The sequence below is a fragment of the Centruroides vittatus genome, unplaced genomic scaffold (genome assembly GCF_030686945.1).
Source record: "Centruroides vittatus isolate TY-2023 unplaced genomic scaffold, ASM3068694v2 contig_2647, whole genome shotgun sequence".
Lineage (NCBI taxonomy): Eukaryota > Metazoa > Arthropoda > Arachnida > Scorpiones > Buthidae > Centruroides > Centruroides vittatus.
In genome coordinates, this window is record NW_027121686.1 from 14,453 (window position 1) to 34,114 (window position 19,662).

At 37.7% G+C, this 19,662-nt stretch overlaps 1 protein-coding gene across 1 annotated transcript; it reads left to right on the forward strand.

The window, feature by feature from the left end:
- The first annotated feature begins 16,796 nt into the window (after positions 1-16,796).
- On the forward strand, positions 16,797-18,954 carry LOC136971624 (paramyosin-like). Its single transcript, XM_067266102.1, has 11 exons — positions 16,797-16,993; positions 17,107-17,184; positions 17,255-17,308; positions 17,599-17,739; positions 17,812-17,868; positions 17,947-17,980; positions 18,172-18,203; positions 18,279-18,524; positions 18,595-18,671; positions 18,746-18,820; positions 18,895-18,954. The coding sequence occupies exons 1-9, from the start codon at positions 16,928-16,930 to the stop codon at positions 18,667-18,669; spliced, it is 783 nt and encodes a 260-aa protein (XP_067122203.1). The 5' UTR covers positions 16,797-16,927; the 3' UTR covers positions 18,670-18,671; positions 18,746-18,820; positions 18,895-18,954.
- Positions 18,955-19,662: the final 708 nt, after the last annotated feature.

The window sequence follows — 19,662 nt, forward strand, 5'->3', positions numbered from 1 at the left end:
TAGAATAATCTATTTAAGTTAGTTATCTGAGGTTCGGTGCAAATCTTTTATATCACTTGCACACTATCCTGGTGTTCTCTTTCTTTTAACGGTTGAGAGTTCGAGAATTCATGGGTGTATCCTTAGAGTTTACAGTGAGCGGTCGAGACTAATATAGATTAGTCGTGCTGCTACACAAATATATTAGTCGCTATAATGATGTGCAAAGTTATTGTGTTCGACTGTGTTTCCCGACGCAGCACATATATCGCAATTCTGTGTCTTGTTGGAATGTAGTGATTGTGCTTCTAGTCAGAAGATCTCGCACATCTATTTTTATATTATTCGAGAGTCATATTTGTTTAAAATATTAGACTCGGACTGAGAGATGTCGGCATCTTTAAACATAACGCTCAGTGATAATTGAGTAAGTTGATTATCTCGTGCATAAAACAGTCACTAATTTAAATACGGATGGTGTTAAGAAGTAGAACAGATAAGATATATAAGATTTCATTTGTAAGGATAGATGCAATAAAATATAGTGAAGACAATGTTAATGATTATATTGAGCGAGAGTTAACATCTGTAAATAATATATAAGTAAATGTACAATTTTTGGTATTTATTCGGTGAGCTTATTTGTGATGAAGTGCATATTTTGTCAACTAAACTCTCATCATCGCTAGCTTTGTCTAAGCCGCGCTGGCTACTATTTCGTAGTATCAAGGTGTGTTATTGATATTACTTGTGAGTGTTAAAAGAGGAACATTAATTGGATATCTGAAACGGTATATATATTAGCAAGTGATTGAAGAATGCTAATGGTAAGTACAAGATTATATCTATATATAGCAGAGTAAATCTTCAAAAAAGTGTTTGCGAAGAGATAAATACATAGTTAAATGCTCGTTCTACAAATTGAGCTGCGGATAGTATGAATCAATGATTCAACAATATTTCAAAACGATGTTAAAGACAGTGGTGTATAATAATAAGGTTAATTAAATAAATTTAATAATAATTTTAAAAAATCTCCAAGGTATTGAGTGCTCAGACTAAACTCACACTTAAATGTAAAGACAAAATATAGGAAAACACATCTAAATATCGAGAGTGAACATTTTCTGTGATTCATAATTCATCAATACATTAATCAATAAAACTGAAATTTATTAAGGGAATTCGTGTACATACTCATTTTATTTTTATTAACACTTTTTTTGATAGTATAAACAGTAACGTTTTTGTAGACTTATACTTAGAAAAACGTGGATATTTGCACAATAAAAACCCCTGAGGGTCAATATTTGCACCCACGAATTCTCTATTCACTTATATATCAATTAATATCATTTAATTTTAGATGTAGAGGTCTAGAAAGTTTGTGCAAAATAATGGTTTATCTAAACTTTGACTAGCAGGGACGATCTTATCGTTCACGTAAACGTGAGTAGACCTTATTTTTCAAAGATTACCTGAACAGCCCATCTCTATAACTACAATTTATCTACTGGTGCTCTTATTATTAAGGTTAAAGATCATGGTTATGTGCTCTGACGCCGTCAATGTAACTTGTATCTATACTTTTGGAAGGCGCGATGATGGAGAGTGTACAGATTTAAGGAGTGTGAATTCACTGTTGAGCCTACGCTTAAAAAAATCGTAATTACAGCTCGTAAAAAAGAGAGATAGAGAATCACATATAATGGCTTTTTATGTTCAAATTAAATTCTAGGAACACTTGCATATGTGCAAAAATCTTGAGAAATCACACTTTGAGATTTATTATTCGGTTTATTCTCTATCTGTAGGAGTAGTTATTATAACATCAAATAATAACTTAGTAATCTACCGATTCTATTGCTGCACATCTTGAACAGTGTAAGATAAGAAAGTGTGGAATGTTCACTCTAAAAACGCAAGACAACTAAACATATGTACATAGATGTTTCAATTTCAGAGATTTATTAATATATCTATATGAGGTATTTGCACGTGCCTGATGTTCATCGTTGGCTTCCCACTCTTGTGTATAATTAGAATTAGTCTGAGATTAGCATAATGCGGAGAGTTGGGACAGTAAGTGTGTTAACATCGATACATTATGTATACATTAGTTATTACCTTTATCATGTATAGGTGACACTAGATTATATGGGCCAATACTCATTCTCTGTTAACGGTCACAACAGGACTCGATAAGTGCTTTTTTATTAACATGTTACAATTATATCCTATCTAAGTGTTCAAACGATTAAAACTATCGAGCTTTCTTTGTTCTATAAACCTGGTTTGATGAAGGACTCGTGAGAAGGATCTAGTACGGATTGGGTGTAACTAAGAAATTAATTAATAGTGATGTTAAACTTGTGTAAATTGCGGTAATATCATTGACATGAGATTTAACGTCCTTTCTCATTCATCCCATTGCTAATAACAACCAAAAATTACAAATTTCATATATAATAATTCGCGTAACCGCTCTCCAATATAAAGATTTATAACATTTAGAATATATGCTCGTACGCCTGCTATTTAGATTTTATACTCTTATTATCACTTCACCGCTCTAGTTAGTTCTGCATTCTCTAAGTAATACTTAAACATTTGTATACGGAGTGAACAATTCTGGATCTAAGTCATTTTATAACTTACACGCCAATAAATATGAAAATTTGCTAAAATCTACCCGAGGCTGAAAAACGACCGAAAACACGGCATACGCATATTGTTATAAACGTATATTGGTGTTACTATTTTCCTTCTCATCTTGGTGTTTAATTCTAAACGATTTAAGATTTAGCTGTGTTAAGATTACCTCATTCAGCAATCACACCTTAAATCCATGGCTCAAGACATTTTTGATTAGTAATGTATGCTGAGATACGTTAACATTTCACCTCAGACTAAATCCACACGCAACACAGTACGACGGAGGATTGAGATCTAATTTTGAGTATCGAGCGTACTCCTCTATATCCACTGGACTGAAATATAGGTTAAGACTATTATAAATGACTCTGACAATGAGAGGATTCATCGGAGCTGCGACAGTTTTCGTACTCGTCCGGACAACTTCTCTATATAACTCTAATATATCTATTAGATCAACTCATAAGAATCTAAATTGATTAAATAATTCGGTTTATATTGCCTATAAACCGTGCACATAATTTCTATTAGTATGTGTGTAATATATAACCACACATAATAGATGATTAGCACAGACGAGAAAACAAATCCCGACAAAGTCATGATAGCATGATCGATGATATCGTGATAAGTAAATGTACTCCAATATTCATACTCTAACAGCATCAAGTACCCATCCGACAGTAACGCACGAACCACGTTGCGTCCTCTTTGTGTCTTGGCAGGTATGTTCAAATCGCGGGAGCTAAAATCAAAAAATAAAAAAAAATAAATTATGAAAATACGAATTCTCGCAATGAAAAGTCGTAATGAGAATATTAGTTAGACTCTATGATCGATTTTGTGGATCACACAATTCATATGGAATTGACATGGGCGTTTTTGCACTCTTGCTGGTTTACTCGCTCATTTGTCGATCGTTGACAGTAATTTCACTCATTGTTGTAGAGAGATACCGACAGCTATTATTCAGAAGTTCTGCCGTTGGAGTGACAATGTCGTGGATAAATTGTCGAGTTTTTGATCTGTTCCGCCTTATTATTGTATAACTTTAGGCGTGGGTGTAGGTCAATTTTCTATATCACGCATTATAAAATACTAAATATTTTCGTTCTACACTGAGCGCAGCAAATGGAGTAATATTGAATGTTTACTATAAAGTTTTCCTTCGGGGGACACTATATATCGGAAGTGCTAATGGTTAATTTTTGATATTAGGTGATCGAGTTAAGCCTAATACGCCACTATATCACATAAAAAATTAAAAAATAAAATTAATGTATAAAGATCTAACAAAACTATCTGTTAAGTCTTGAAGATAACCTTCTTATGTGTAAAAACTGTCAATTAGTCGATTTACAACCCAGAGAAAAATTTGTTAATAGAGTCATAAAACAATTAACGTTTATTGACTCCAGTAATAGGAAGTAACGCGAAGTCTATTAACAAATCTTTCTGAAAGAGTCATCGTTCTCCATTTACAAATAAACTCGATGACAATTTGTGAAACTTGAAATAATTTACAGCCAGTTCAAACTTGACATGATTATTTTTTGCGTTTTTTGGATTAAATTACATAAAAATAAACATTAAAAACCGTAATTTTGCTAATACACAAGTAATTTATACTATTAAAAAAAAGCAAAGCTCATAATTTAACGGTAAAATTGTAGTTCCTTTACGCGATAGGTAAAATTTATAATTTTATATTAAAAACACGGGGTCCGAAAGACCAAACGCGTCTCAGGCAAGGGTAAAGGATTCACTTGACTTACGAAGAATTAAAAATTGTCAAAATGCATTAAACTTTCGTAGACCTCTATTTCATTCTTAGCCAATACTTTATTATTTCACAAAAATTGCATGATCACTTAAATGAATTTACGGCAGTTCTTGACATTATTCAGAAAGTAACTAAGGAATGCATTATATATACTGTCAGCTTACTGAAAGTTTATGTTACGTTTTGTTTGTTTAATTTATAATGATAAGTATTTATCTGCAGTAGAAATGAAATAAGTGATGGATATTTTAATAACACAACTTAAATGGAGATATGAAAACATATGGGATTTCGTCTGACTGCGAATTCTTAACAGTTGAAAAATTAAAGTCGATAGAAATTTTTAAAAAGCAGTTTGTGATTTATTCCCTTAATATCTAAACAATATAATTTTCTGTAGAATTATTATCAATTTCAAAAATAAGGCAATGACTTTAATCCCAGACCTTAAAGCAGCTACAAGTTTACATCTTATATAAACGATTGATGAATATAGTTTAGTTTATCAGAGCTAATCGGAAAATACAAAAATAGTAAAACAAACAATGAGCCAACAATGCAAATATATTTTAAAAAGTAGTAGTAGTAGTAATAACTGTAATAATGTTCAATGATAAACTCCGTAAAAGAAAAAAAATTCGAAATTAGAAATAATGTAATAAAAGGAACATCAACTGAAATATGTTCATATAATAACGTGAAGTTTCGATAGCCTGGCAGTGAAGCGACCTGTCATTCGTGTTAATGTGATAAGTTTGATAACAGAATAATACAAGAGAAGAGAACTTTGTATAATGAACGGAAGTGGCGGCCAATGTTGGACGAATGAAAGGCGACATTGAACGGAGAAAAAGAGAAACAAAGAACAGACGATAAAATCAAAATAGTTGTCAGAAATCGAAGATTTTTATAGTTATAAGCAAAATAAAAGGCGACATTCAACGGAGAAAAAGAGAAACAAAAGAAAGCCAGACGATTATTGAATTGCGATATGCCTGGACCAACTTCGGAAGAGATCCGGAAATTAATCATTCGGCACAGGGAGGAGGGCAAAACCGTGCGCGAGATAGCCGAAATGTTTAAGGTTACCTCGCGTACGGTTATCAATATTTCTAAACGCAACCGGGAAACCGGCAGCGTTTCGGCAAAAAAATCATCGGGTCGTCCCCGCCTCACTACAGAAGAGGAGGACGAGACATTAAAAAACAACGCAAATGAAAATCCATTTAAAACGGCCCGTCAGCATTTAATTGAGCAAGACTTGCCCGTATCAGTGGACACGGTAAAAAGAAGGTATGTAGAATTACACCGTATGTTTTCAATGTATCATTTTGTGTGAGTTTAATGATCTTGTATACAGAAAATTTTATCAACAATGTTCTTGTTTATACAGAAATGTAAGAAACGAGTAATATTAATATATGTATTTTATTTCCAGACTCAGACAATTCGGTCTGTTTGGCAGACGAGCGGCCGAAAAACAACGTTTGTCAGCCCAAAACATCGCAGACCGCTTGGAGTTCGCCCGCCAACATGAAAATTGGACGAACTCCGAGTGGGAAAGCGTTTGTTTTTCGGACGAAAAAATTTTCCAAAGTAGGAGTAATGGAAAAATTTGGGTCCGTAGACCGAAGGGCCAACGACATAATAACATATATGTTCACCCGGTAGACAAGAGCGGGCGATTTTCCATAGGTGAGTTTTTACATTTCATTTTCTCTATTTATAGCCTAATTGTCACTGTAACTAGAACATAAAACCTGTATTTAACATACTAAATAGATAAACATTAAAAAATATTAGCATATTCAAAATAGTATTAAAAACTGCGTACTATAGTATTTCCTCTCAGCTTTTTAACTATCGTAAGATTAGCCTATGAAAAGGAAGAGGAAAAGCCGAAACGAAATTACAAAATACAACTGGAAAAAATATTTTTATGTGTAAATCTTGATTTAAAATTGTTTTCTCTTTTTCTATAATCCGAATGAAGGGTTTAGAGTGAAGTCTAGCAATTCCAACATCCGAAGGTGACAGAAATTCTATGAAGTAAAATTAGTTTCTTGGAATATTAAACTGTGGATATTGGAATTGCTCGATGAGATTCTCAGCCCTATAAATTTGGAATTATAGAGAAATGACAACAGAAATGCAGTATCCTTGATTCACACTTGATTTAATGACATACAGACATAAAATGAATTCACTCAAACCCACAATCATACACATACTCACAAATTCTATATATATATTTATAGCGATATTAATATTGCTATAAATTACCTCCCTATAAATTACAAAATATGAGAATTACCCAAATGTGAATGAAAAATCGAAAGAGAAAATACGATTATTATATTTGTAATGAATTGTCATTAATTCATTTCTATAATACCAAAAGCCTATATTTTGCTTAACATAGAGAAATATCGAAAATAATTTTGCTTTTAATTATTTATTAAGTAATAAGTGTGCAAGTAACTATCTTTTATAAAGTATCTGGGACAAGCTGTTTATAAGTAAACACATGCTTTTCAGATTTTAAGATATTGTTTTAAGCAGTAAATTATTTACAAAAGTTTAATAATAAATAATAAAAATAAAATAATAATTTACAAAGTTTAAGGCTATATTTAAGAATATTTGCCTGAATATATATTTTTAGTTTGGTAATGTAGAGCGTAACAGTATGCTAAGTAAGAAACTCCCCATTCAATGTCGTATAAAGCTAAAAATATTTGATTAGTTATATTAAACTAATATAATGGTCATTTTTAATTGATCATTTGTTCCTGGATAAATCGTATGTTATATTTTTATTAACCTGTTGGTGATTATCTTGTGCATACTTTTGCGTTTGAGCTTGATTTTTCCTTAATTATCATCAATATTTAATACATATTTTTTTTTGTTTGCAGGCGTGTGGGGATGGATGAATGCCGCAGGACCTGGCGAACTTATTCGTATTGATGGCCATTTAAATGCAAATAAATATATCGATATTTTACAAAATGGGCTAATGCCATCCTTACAAGCAATGTTTGGGAATGATGTTGTTGTGCCCTTTGTTCATGACAGATCACCGATCCACATGGCAAAGGTCACACAACAATGGCTCAGTGAAGAAGAACAGATCTCGGTGATGAAGTGGCCAGGGAGGGGTGCAGATTTGAATCCCATAGAACATGTATGGGCTAAAATTACAGATGAACCCATAAAAGCGTCTTCCCCGGACGAATTATGGAAAATTGTTCATGAAAAGTGGGAGAAACTCCGGGGAGATGGGCTGTGTGCGAGTCTAGTCGCTAGCATGCCAGAGCGCATGCAGCTAGTCATACAAAACGAAGGGCAGTGGACTCGATTCTGACACTCCTCTCTGGCATACCATCATACATCACCATTTATCACTCCTGTGATAAAAGTAGATCTTAGCTTAAAGCACTTTCCTGAAGAATGCACTCCAGATTACGTGTAGACAGCACTTTGCAGAAATTGAACAGTCACAGGAATTTAATTACCATTTACACTGATGGCTCTAAATCGGATAACTACGTTGGCTTAGCCTTTGTCTGCTACGATTTCATCCTGGAAAAACAAATAGCACCGAATTCGTTCATCATCACTGCAGAGCTGCAAGCTAGCTACCTAGCCTTAAAGTATGTGATCAGAAAAATCATCGTTGCTGCGTGATTTACATTGACTCAGTTAATGCACTTCAGACTTTGATCTCGTCTGAACCTAGTTTTCACTTTATAGTGATTAAAATTCGTGGATGATTTGAAATGATACGTTTTCTTTTTTTGTTGTTTTTCAAATTTGTGTTTTCTCCGTTTTACGTTTTAATAAATTTCTAAATAGTAGTCTATTGAGTTGAGTGACTCTTCAAATGAATCGCGTCATTTTGTTCTCATTTTATTACTTCTAGTTTTCTATACAAGGCCATATCAAGGCTTTCGAAACTCTGCAGAACTAGTAATAGGAGTAATCTATTTGACAGAAGAAATTCGGAGGTAAGTATAGAAAGTCCCTGAAATTTCCGGAGTCTCAGTGTTGTTTAACTTGAATTATTAAAGGTCATTATTCAGATGTAATTTCTGTCTTTTTTTAAAACAAACAAACAAAACGTAGCACATAAACTTGCTGTAAGCTGACAGTTTTTCAGCTCTAGCTAATTTTCATATTCATTGACTTTATTTAAACGAATAAGTGTTTTGTTAAATATTGGAAGAATGAAAGGCGACACCGAGAAAAAGAAATAGCAGATGACAGAATCAAAGTTGTCGGAAATCGGGATAATAAAACGTTGTTGATATAACAATGAGGTGGATGAAATGAATTTTTTCAGTGAAAGGAATAAACAGTTATTACTGTGACCTTGACACCCAACTACTACTTCTCCAGTTTCAAAGAAGCAGATGTCAATCGTTGAAACTTGAGATAATTGACACTGTAATAAAGCACTTATCGGTTTGTTTACGTTAAAAATAATTGTGATTTCCACCCTTCTGTAAACATAATAAACATTTACTATTGTCACCTTGACTTCCAACCCCACTTCTCTCCGATTCCTTTGTAATTGGAGAGAAGTGGGTTTCACTGCCTGACATCGGTGCCAAGCAGTGAAATCCGCTTCTCTCCAGTGAAACCTTAAATAATTTAAACGGAAGTTAAACTAGATATGTTTGTTTTGCATTTTTTGGAACAAATTACGATAATATAAACGTAAAAAACGTTAGAAGGGAAAAAAATTATATAAATAAACGATATAATCGTATTTTCTGGTAGCAGTAATAACAGATTTTTATTTAAAAAAGAAACGCGATTATATTAAAAAAGCTGTGATTACGATTTTTAAGCGTAGTGCTCAACATAATCCCTCTTGAATCATTCCTATCACCCCCCAATAAATCATACAACGGCGCAGTCCATTTTAAACCAATGAGAGCACAAGTAGAAATGATTGACAGGTCAAAATACGTCACTTACGTTACGTGACGTGACGTCACGCAGGTGAAAACCATTTTGCACTCGACTGTACATAAAATCGGTAGAGCAATAAGTAATTTACTCATTTTAAAACTGGCAAACTGTAGATATTTCAATACAGTAGAGAGTCGAAAATCGGAATCAATTGGGGACTGGGGTTGTTCCGATTAGTCATTTGTTCCAATTACGGATTATGTACGAAAAAATACATTAACCTGTCCGATGTTCAAATTTTTCTCCGTTGCGTGTCGCTTTGTGTTGAATTTTCGTCGATTTTAAGCCTAACGAAAAATTTTTATAATAATAATCGAGGCTATCGTATCGTTAAAAAATTATTTCTGCATTTTGTACAAACAAAATAAATATATTGAAAGAATATAAAAACATGAAAATTATACTTTAGAAGTAAAGTTAGTATCAAAAACGTTCGATTCAGCACGACACAGTCCGACTGAAAATCGTGCCGATTACCGGCGATTCCGATTACCAGTGTTCCGATTAACGACTCTCTACTGTACATTGTACTCCTACTTAATTTGTGATGAATAACTGTAGACTGATTACCTAGCGAAGCTAGGAAAACTGGCAAGCTAATAGAACGGAAAGGTTGACTGAACCGACGATCGCCCTTTCAGGCGGACGCCGCGTGAAAACTACCGCCACGAACACGGCGCGTTAAGGAGGATGCACACATGCGGCGCGGCTAGGAAAAGCGGCAGAATGACGTCACTTTTTTCTCGCCGCAGAAGTCGATTTTGTGCCGCTTTTCTCGTGCCGCAAAAGTTGGTTGAATTCTATCTTTTGCGACCGTCGCCAAGACGCGTTTCTATCAGCCAATAACAGTTCGTCTAGTAGTCACGTGAGAAAATACAATCACGTGGTGTTTTAATGGCGGAAAGTTCGTCGCAATTAACCGAGGTAACCGTTATAAGTATCAGAATAAAGACGGCCGGATGGCCGAGCGGTCAAGGTGGCAGCCTACCGCTCTGGGGGACCCGGGATCGGATCCGAACGGGTCGAATAATCCCCAGGAATTTTTCGGGGGGTGGTCCGTTCGGATATGTCGGGCCCCGTCCCTCACCACCCGGTCGCCCCATTGTGGGCCTGGCCGAACCCATAATGGGCCTTCTAAAAGAGGCCCTCTTAGTGCCCACAGGGCGGAAAGAGTTAAAAAAAAAAAAAAAGTATCAGAATAAAGAGGAAAGGATAATAAATTTAACACAAATTCTACACAAATAATCATATATAATTTCATTCAAAGAACAAAACAACCGAATCTTACTCGAAATAGTATTTTTTATCGAGAGATTTCAATCGAGGAATAAGCGTATTTTGTACACCGGTTCTTTCTCGATCCAAGAAAATATCTCTAATCTAAAATCTTCTACAAAATCTTATAGCTAAATAAAGCAAGCCGTACAAAACAAAATTTGTAAACACGTGGATATCGGCAGTGGCGGTATCGTTCGCCATCTTGAATACTGAACACATACGGCGAAATTTAAGCGGATTGCCGCTTTGTGGTCGCGCCGCGAAGATGCGTTTGCGACACCGCTTTTCTTTGCCGCGCCGCATGTGTGCATCTGGCTTTAGGCCTATGACTATTTCGATGACATTCAAAATTTTTCTTATTTTTACGTGGTGCACTTTTTTACATTTCGGATCTTTTTGTTTGGATATCGATTGTTTCTGTTTAATAATTGTATTGTCACGTCAAGACATAAGACGATGACATACAATTCGGTCGGCGCTCTGCGACCGACGCTTTTGATACGCCGTTTAGAAAAATAGTTACGAAAAGTTTTAATTGCATAAAACTTTTAATTTTAACTTTTTGGCATACAATTTTTAATTGCATAAAACAGCTCTTCTCATTTTACGTTTTGAATAAAATTCATTTGTAAGCCGTAAAACAAAATTAGCTGTATGCAGTGGTGATATTCAGCGGGATGGCCGAACCCGTTGTTAAAATTTTCAAAGTTTTCCGAACCTTGTTAAACACACAACATTTCTCAGGGGTTTTGTTCCTTTTAAAAAATATATTAAAATATACGTATTATACTCTGTAACACTACGAAACTAGAGCCTTAGACCGTTCATAGTTTCCGAGAAAACTGCTCGGAGCATGAGCCAGTTCCGGGGGGGTAGCCAGTTAGTCGTTAGACGTGTGCGAGTCATAACCATTTGGTAATGCACCATTTGAGCGAAAAAAAATTGTTAAGGAGAAATTTTCTGTTAGCGAACCCTTTGTTAAATATTTCGAATATCACCTGTGGCTGTATGGGAAACTGTCGTTAACTTTGACCTATTGACTGGGAAGTTTGGCCTGCAGCTCACCGAAAAACAGAACGGCTGAAGTTTAAAGTTTGAACTTTCCCGACCCGGTAGCTTTTTTCTGCCAACATATGTCCACTTATTACGCAACTCTCATTACTAGATGTTTTTATGAGTCCATTAAAAAAAACTTTTATATTAAGCAAAAATAAAGTTGTGTGTGGCGCCATCTGTTATCAGATTTTGTTGTAGATTTTTTTTAAATTTTTAATTACTATAAACTTAATTTTGAGGGTTAGAGATGAGTTTTATAAAGAATGTAAATGAAGACTTTTTCGTTAACAATAAATCTTACTCCTCTCGAGATACACAACCCTCCTCTATCACCCCACCCTTTCGATCTTTTACCACCAAAATTTAATATCTTAATCTTTACCCTATCCTGAGATATTAAGCGAAATAGATGCCAACATACACACATCCACGGAATTTTGTTGCTGTTTTTTTTGGAGATTCAAGCATCGAAACGTGCAGAATTGCAAAAAAAAAAGCTTGGAGGGTCAAATTTGACACGATTCGAATACTTTCCCTAGTTATGTATACATAGCTGGGAAAGTAACAGCACTTGACAACAATTCTACGAATAGGACAAGAATATTATTACCTTATTTTGAACCTTCATGATTTTATGGGTAAAACCGCAGTTACTGCAGTTTCAGCTTTAACTTCAAGTGTTTTAAAATATAGTACAGTCAAACCTCCTTATTTAGAAACTGAAGGACCAAAATAAAAACACGACTTCGAATTATCCGAACTTTTTCGAATGGAAGATTTTTGTAATTCACAATTCATGAGTAAAATTACTACTTTATCTTATATAATTTGCCCGTTTGGTTTAAAAATGCCTTAATATTACGAGTTATTACTTAGTGATTTAAAGTATTTCGACGAAACCGTCAGTCGGCGCGTACTTAATGAAAACAACGAAAACCTAGGCAAATTACATTTAAAAAAAAGACCAAAAAATAACGGACGAAAGAAGCTCGAGTGCTTCAAAAAAATTACCGCGAACTTCGTCTAGAAGCCAATGGCTAGTTCTATAAAGAAATCACCGTCTCGAGTTCCAAGTTACGAAATTAGCGAGAACACGAAGATTACTGGTATTAACGGCGAAAGCTATAAGTACACTTCTATCGTCAATACGCAAGTGTATTTAATGGACTTTGGAATTATCGAAACGATAGATTTTTGAGAAAAATGTGCAAAACAATTAAACGCCGGATTTCTTCCTTACAAAAAAATTTTTTTTCGTTGACACCTGTACAATGTCCGAACAACCTCGAAGGGACGCCCAGTAAAGGAACTGTGTATAACTGGTAAAACCAAAATTGCCATTTGGGCTCGGAAACTTTCTCATAAACACGTAATATAATTTAAGATTTCGAATTAAACGTGTAAAATGTTTTAAACGTTCTAAACACAGTATGCAAATTCTTTAAAAAACAACAAAAAATATTCGAAATTTATTTTCTTCAAAATTGGGCGAAACTCTGGTACCCGACAATTAATAAGCACAACACTGGTTCTTTACCAGCCACACAGCTACACTGGTCAGCACTGACCCGACACATCAAAGGAAAGCGCACAATTTCTCCCTCTCTAGGCGGGAAATCTCTCCCACATTCTTAAGCATACGGTTACATAAACATACCTGACACGTGTGAGAATTCTGTTTAATTGTATATCGAACTTAACAAAACGAAATTTTTGCGGGTCACGGTACCAAATCACGACTTCGAATTTCATTTTACGCATATTTGGAAATATCAGAACTAAAATACAGTCAAACCTGTTTTTATGCGGGGGATAGGGACCGCATTAAAAAAACGCATAAAAAAAATATCACGAAACTTCACGAATGGCTGTAAATAATAGTTTTCGCAACACAATTAAAAAATATTTTTTTTATGCGGTCAACAGGGACCGCATAAAAAAAGTCTCACATAGAAAATAACTCAAAACCGTACGAAATAGAATTTATTGACAACAGATGTCAGCACTTGACTGCATCGCCTGGTCTATCGTCTGTTTTACATATTTTTGTCCAGGTGGTGTTTTGTTGACTTAAAAAGTAAATTATTTCATTTTTCGCATATTCATGCAATAATATTACTATAATAAGTGCGTTTATGCTATAATAAGTTTATTTAGCTATAATAAGTCAACGTGAGACATGACGAATCGCACGAGACTAGTCGCCAACTATACCGCACAAATTAAAAATTCGCATTAAAAAACTCGCACAAATAAAAATCGCACATAAAAAGAGCGCATAAAAACAGGTTTGACTGTATATGCAATCTCTGGGCCGGGGACTAGATTTGACTTCGAATCATCCCATATCGAAATAACGAGGTTTTACTGTAAAGACAAAGCACAAGGCATTAATAACATTATAATCTTATTTTTATATTTGCAAATTTTCATACTTACATTTTTTTTATCGTTCACTTTCAGATTTTCCTCATTTGTCACCTATCAATTGTAGAAAACGGAAGATAAATGATTGTGAACAGATTCTTGAAAATCAAAGGAAGAAACTTGAGTCTGATACGAAGCACAGACAATCCAACGAAGTGCTATTGAAAACCTGTGACACGTTATCCTATGGACAAAAAGGGCAATTGCCCAGAGCCCCCATTAACGAGAAACCCCAAACCAATCTTTAATATTCCCTTAAATATTTTCCGGCAGTAAAAACGTCTGAAATAAAAATTATACGCGGGGTCCCTAATTCAACTTTTCCCAGGACCCACGAAGCTTTAACGCGCCAGTGTTAAGAACTAGCGTAGAAGAATATGAAAGAACAGATGTTTTAGCACAATTAATACACGTTCTCCACAATATTAATTCATTTTCAATGTAATTTTTACTTTATAATTTTTAAAACAGTTTATCGCTGCAATAGTAATTTATTTTTCTTTGCATTAATTTAGTAAATTAAATTTTATCAGTTCAGTAAATCGATTGCCGGTTATTTACTCCTAAATTTCTCGATGGGCAAGATGCCGTATAGTTATAAGAATTTCTTTAACGACGAGCGCGGTGGTCCAGTTTACCTCAACCTGGCGTTTCGTCAGTTCCAAGATTGTCCCCAACGAGTTCCACGAGTTACAGATGTAATTTTCAAAATTAGACCATGTTTAAAATATAGGTAAGGCGTAATTAAAAACCGTAAGGTACTCGAATCGAACGTCTACTCATTCGTAAATCCACTCGGGAAAGTGAAACCGTCGTACGTCCATATCACAGATTTCCATACATTTTTAACGGAAAACGAGGAATTATTTATTGTGACACGGTCACAATGCCGGGCTGCAATTTTTAATCATATTTTTAATTAATTTAATTTAAAATATACGCTCTCCACCTCAAATTAGTACCGCGGTGTCGACGGCCGGATGGCCGAGTGGTCAAGGTGGCCGCCTACCGCTCTGTGGTACGGGTCGAATTTTTCGGGAGTGGTCCGTTCAGATATGTCGGGCCCCGTCCCTCACCACCCGTGGTGAGGACGGGGCCCGACCCATAATAGGCCTTCGCATATTTACCGAACCCATAATAGGCCTTCTAAAAGAGGCCCTCTTAGTGCCCACAGGGCGGAAAGAGTTAAAGAAAAAAACTACCGCGGTGTCTTGGCAGCGTATAATACATCGTACATTTTCGTTAGCAATGGAGTCGTGCCGGTCATCTTTCTAGCTCCTTTCGGAGAAAAATGTTTAGAACGGAAATAACGCGAATTCCGGTTTGTATCGGAATTTCATATATGGTTACTCGGGACCTCTAAGCTTTCCAGGTCTGTTCTCGGATTTAACTCCGTTGTCGAGATTAAGGAAGGACACGATGGACAAACGACGTTGGTATTTACATAAATTCTCACTGCCCAATAAAGCTCTTTCGCCGATTAAGCACGATAACGGGTGGACAAATTTGACGGGAGGGCCACGTGGCTGTCATTAAAAGAATTATACGAGTCGTTTTTCGTTGCCCGCCATTTTTTGTAGCCACCCGATTGGACCGTGCCCGGAAGGCTGCGGCTGGGCCCACTCGGCGCCCAGCAATTTGATCTTCGAGATCCACCTTGTGGAGAGCGGTTCCGAAATTTCGGCAGCCGGCGGCCACCAAGCGCCAGTTGGCCCACTCCCCGCGAAAGGGGCGCCGTTTTACTGTGCGGGCACTGAAAGCGGAAGGTGGCCAGAGGAGCGTGAACCTCCTTCCCTCCGCCTAGGTCTCCCGGACGTCAGAATTTATTGGCGTGTTTCTGGCGCGTTTGGGCTATTCTTTGTTAATTGCATGGACGTTTCCATTGTCGAAAACATAATATTAAAACGCCATTGTCGAGTAAAATTTATTGTCTACGTCATTTAACAAAGAAGTTAACAAGAAGACCGAGGCCAAGTTTTGGAACTGTGTGGAAAAGGACTTGTTATTTTTACGGACGTTACCGAGTTAACTGGAAGACATTTGTGGAAATTCGAAAATTTTACCGTTAGAGGCAGGCCAAATCGATATGGAGACGGAGAGATTTACCTTGAACCGGTTGATGGAGGCGGCGCTGAACCCGCCCGATGAGGGCGCGGTCAATTTCAAAATGTTGCGAACGGTGTTGAAAGTTATAATCGAGGAACTGGACCTGGGGGTAAGGCGCCGTTTCCTTTCTGTCCGCCGTAAAGCAGCCGGACGGGCGCCCATCTAAACACCCGCCGATCTTCCTTAATTTTTCTTTACACAGGAGGTGGAAGCCGAACTACCGGCCGAAGACGTCGGACAGAAAACCCAAGAGAAAAGAAAGCGGAAATACCGCCGACGGGCGTATACCAGAAAACCTACGGAAGGGGAGGAGAAGAAGGCGGAAAACTGCCGACGGGAAGAAGAGAAAAGGGGGGAAAGAAGATCGGAGGCGGAAACCACCGCAGAATGCCACCGTTCTCGGTCTTCTTTCTCGGACCGGGAGGAAGAGGACGAATGGGAGAGAGGGCAGGAAAAGCACCCGGGTCCGGCCGGGTGGGATGAAGCCAGTCCGTCCCGGAAGGGGCTGAGAGCGCCACCACCGGGAAAGAAAGTTCGGACGGGAGCGGAGAGTGGGGGACGGACGACTCCTCCGTTAGAGAGAGCCATCGCCGGCAGCGGGAAAAGGAATCTTCGGTTTCCGCCGGATCCGAATCCGGTTGTACGGGAATTAAACGGAGAGCGATGGAAATGTGGAAAACCGCCTACCTCTCCCGGCGCCTAGAGGCCGTCCAGGACGGTTTGCGTAAGGTGAGACCTTCCGTAAATTTAGGCCCGAGCTAAAAAAGTGGCGGACAAAATTGCGGGAAACTAATCACCCGACGGGGGGTGGCGTGTTTCTAATACGAATGTACTTTCGGCAGGTGATAAACGTCCTGGGTGTCCACGCCCGAATTGTCGACGCTCAAAGGAGAGACTTGGAAAAGGAAAAGATGACGCGGGTCGGCCGCTGTTTAATTCTTTTCTCCGCTGGTCCACACAAAATATTTAAAGTTACGACGTTTTTTACAGGACGGCGTTACTCGCGGCCTGAGCAAGATGGTCCGTCGCCTATCGGAATTCGCGGTAAGTTCTCCCTCTAATAACGCCCCGCTTAACTGCTTGGTCGTAAAGACTTTACGCGCTTGAAACTTAGAAAATTTAAACGGCGAATTAGGCTATCGAGTTTCGTCTTTCGAAATTTCTATCGATAGAATGGCCGTAGCTAAATCCGTCGGCCAAGGGATTCGGGTCTCGAGCTCCCAGTGCCTTGTTCATTTTATACCTTATAAAATGGTATAAATAACACAGGTCTGGAATATCGATCCGACGCGTGACGATTAATATACGATAAGTTTAAAAATAAACCGGAACAGAACGAAACGGAAGCCAAACTGAAATCGGCGGTGACCGGAGAAGAATTTGTGGACTTTAAGAAGGAAGTGGACGGGAAGTTGGCCCAGCTGGATTTAGAAATTAAAGAACTCCACCAAGTTTCGGCCGGAGTGGAAGAAAGAGTATGTAATAAAAACACGGTTGTTATTTTCTTTCTTCCGGGAAGTTTGTCTGACTCCGTTGTTCACCTCTAGGTCAATCGATTGCTGGCAGAGACCGAAACGTTAAAGGAAAAAACCGGCTTCTTAGAAGTAAACGACTCCGCCATTAAAATAATTGCGTATATTAACCATTTCTTTTAATACTTCTTAAAATTTTTCCGTCGACAGGATAACACCGGCCTCTACCGCCATAAAAGTCCAGGTAACCTCTCTTTCCTCTATTCTCGCTATCCGCTCTGCCCCCACCCACCCGAGTCATACCCGCCTCGGATTCGGTCGGGGGAGGGGGGTCCGAGCGCCGGCAAAAAATCGAGCTCGGGAGGCCTACTGGCCCTTCTATCGGCTTGTAAGTTCGGCCGACCGGTTACATTTTACAAACGACTTTCGTTTCAGAGGAAGTGGACTTTCCCGCCTTAAGAGAAATGGTAAGAATCTATTGTTTGGACGACGTAAGTCGTAACTTTGACCCAACGCTAAAAACGAAACATCCGTCGTTTCAGTTTCGGAACTTCGTGGACGAAATGCGACCCGTCAAAGAGAAATTTCAAAGAGAATTCGAAACGGAAACCGAGGAAGACGCCAGAATGTCGGAACAGGTGACCAATCTGAGAATAAACGTCAGAAATATTATCGAAAACGGCAAAATCGTAACGGAAAAATTTCAAAGATTGGAAGAAGACGGCGCTAAACAAAAGGAAATCCTCGATATATTGGTCGAAGCTAACGAAAAAGGATTCGCTCCCCAGGTGCGAAGGGGGGAATGCTCCGGCAAAAGATTCGTTTCTGCTCGGACTTAATTTTATGTCCATTTTGTAGGATAAAGAGGATTTCTACGACATGCAGAAAAGAATTAGACAGTTAGAGATCACTGTCGACAGCTCGGCGCCTTAAACGTTAGTCGGCCCGCCTACCACCGACTTATAAGTACTGTACGTAGCTCTAACTGGAGAATTTCTTGCATTTTTAGGACCTGGACCGGGCCATCGCCATCTTAAAAGCCAGTAAAGTGAATAAATCCGAAGTAGAAGCCGCCCTATCGCGAGTAATTTCCATTCCCGGCAAAATTTTTATACGAAATTACGATTTTTATTAATTTTTTACGTTATTTAACTATAGAAAGCGGAGAATAAAGTGGTAGAAGTGAAGGTGGACAGGACGGAATACGAGAAAGTGACGGGAGAACATTGGTGTAAATTGAAAAGGCTGGAGGAGGACGTCGACTACATTGTGAGATGCGAAATATTCGTTTATTGATGTTTAGAACAGAGGTTTAATATTTGAATTGGATTTAGAAAGAAAATCTGGATAAGGAGGTGAGAAGGATATCGGACGAACTCGATAATAAAGTTCATCGAATCGATATCGAAACCTTAACGGAAAGCGTTCACAGAAGATTGAAGGATCTGACTTTCAAACTCAAACAACTTGGATACGTCGTGCAAATCGAAACCCAGATGCCCGCTGCAACCCGGTGCGATTCTTTACTTCCGGCTAATTTTCGTTTTTTTTAATTTTATTTTCGGTCAAAAATAATCTGCCTTTGAATATTAATTAATCGAATTGCTAACACGTAACAAATGACAGGGTGTAAACTATTGGCCCGGGCGGTAAGGCGTCCTGCAGCTTCGGGGCCCGAGACGGAATCCGGGTCGACCGCTACACAAATTTTGATGGGTGCTGGAGCCCGGTTTCCGACCACCCGGCCACTCCAGTTATGGATCTGGCCTACGTGACCCAGGACACGACTTTTTAAAAATTCCTTTCCTACCGTCAGCGCTGAGGGTCATTTTCTAGTGTTACGGAGCGACGGGGTGAGGGACCGAATTTACGTACAGGCTGCGGGACACACCGCTCGCCCAGAAGTTTGGGAGTGACCGGCCGGGA

Excerpts from the sequence above, each read along its gene's own strand:
- LOC136971624 (XM_067266102.1), top strand. The coding sequence starts at position 16,928 with ATGGAAATGTGGAAAACCGCCTACCTCTCCCGGCGCCTAGAGGCCGTC. Across the intron at positions 16,994-17,106 it reads TCCAGGACGGTTTGCGTAAG|GTGATAAACGTCCTGGGTGT; the intron begins GTGAGACCTTCC and ends TACTTTCGGCAG. Across the intron at positions 17,869-17,946 it reads AAAAAACCGGCTTCTTAGAA|GATAACACCGGCCTCTACCG; the intron begins GTAAACGACTCC and ends TTCCGTCGACAG.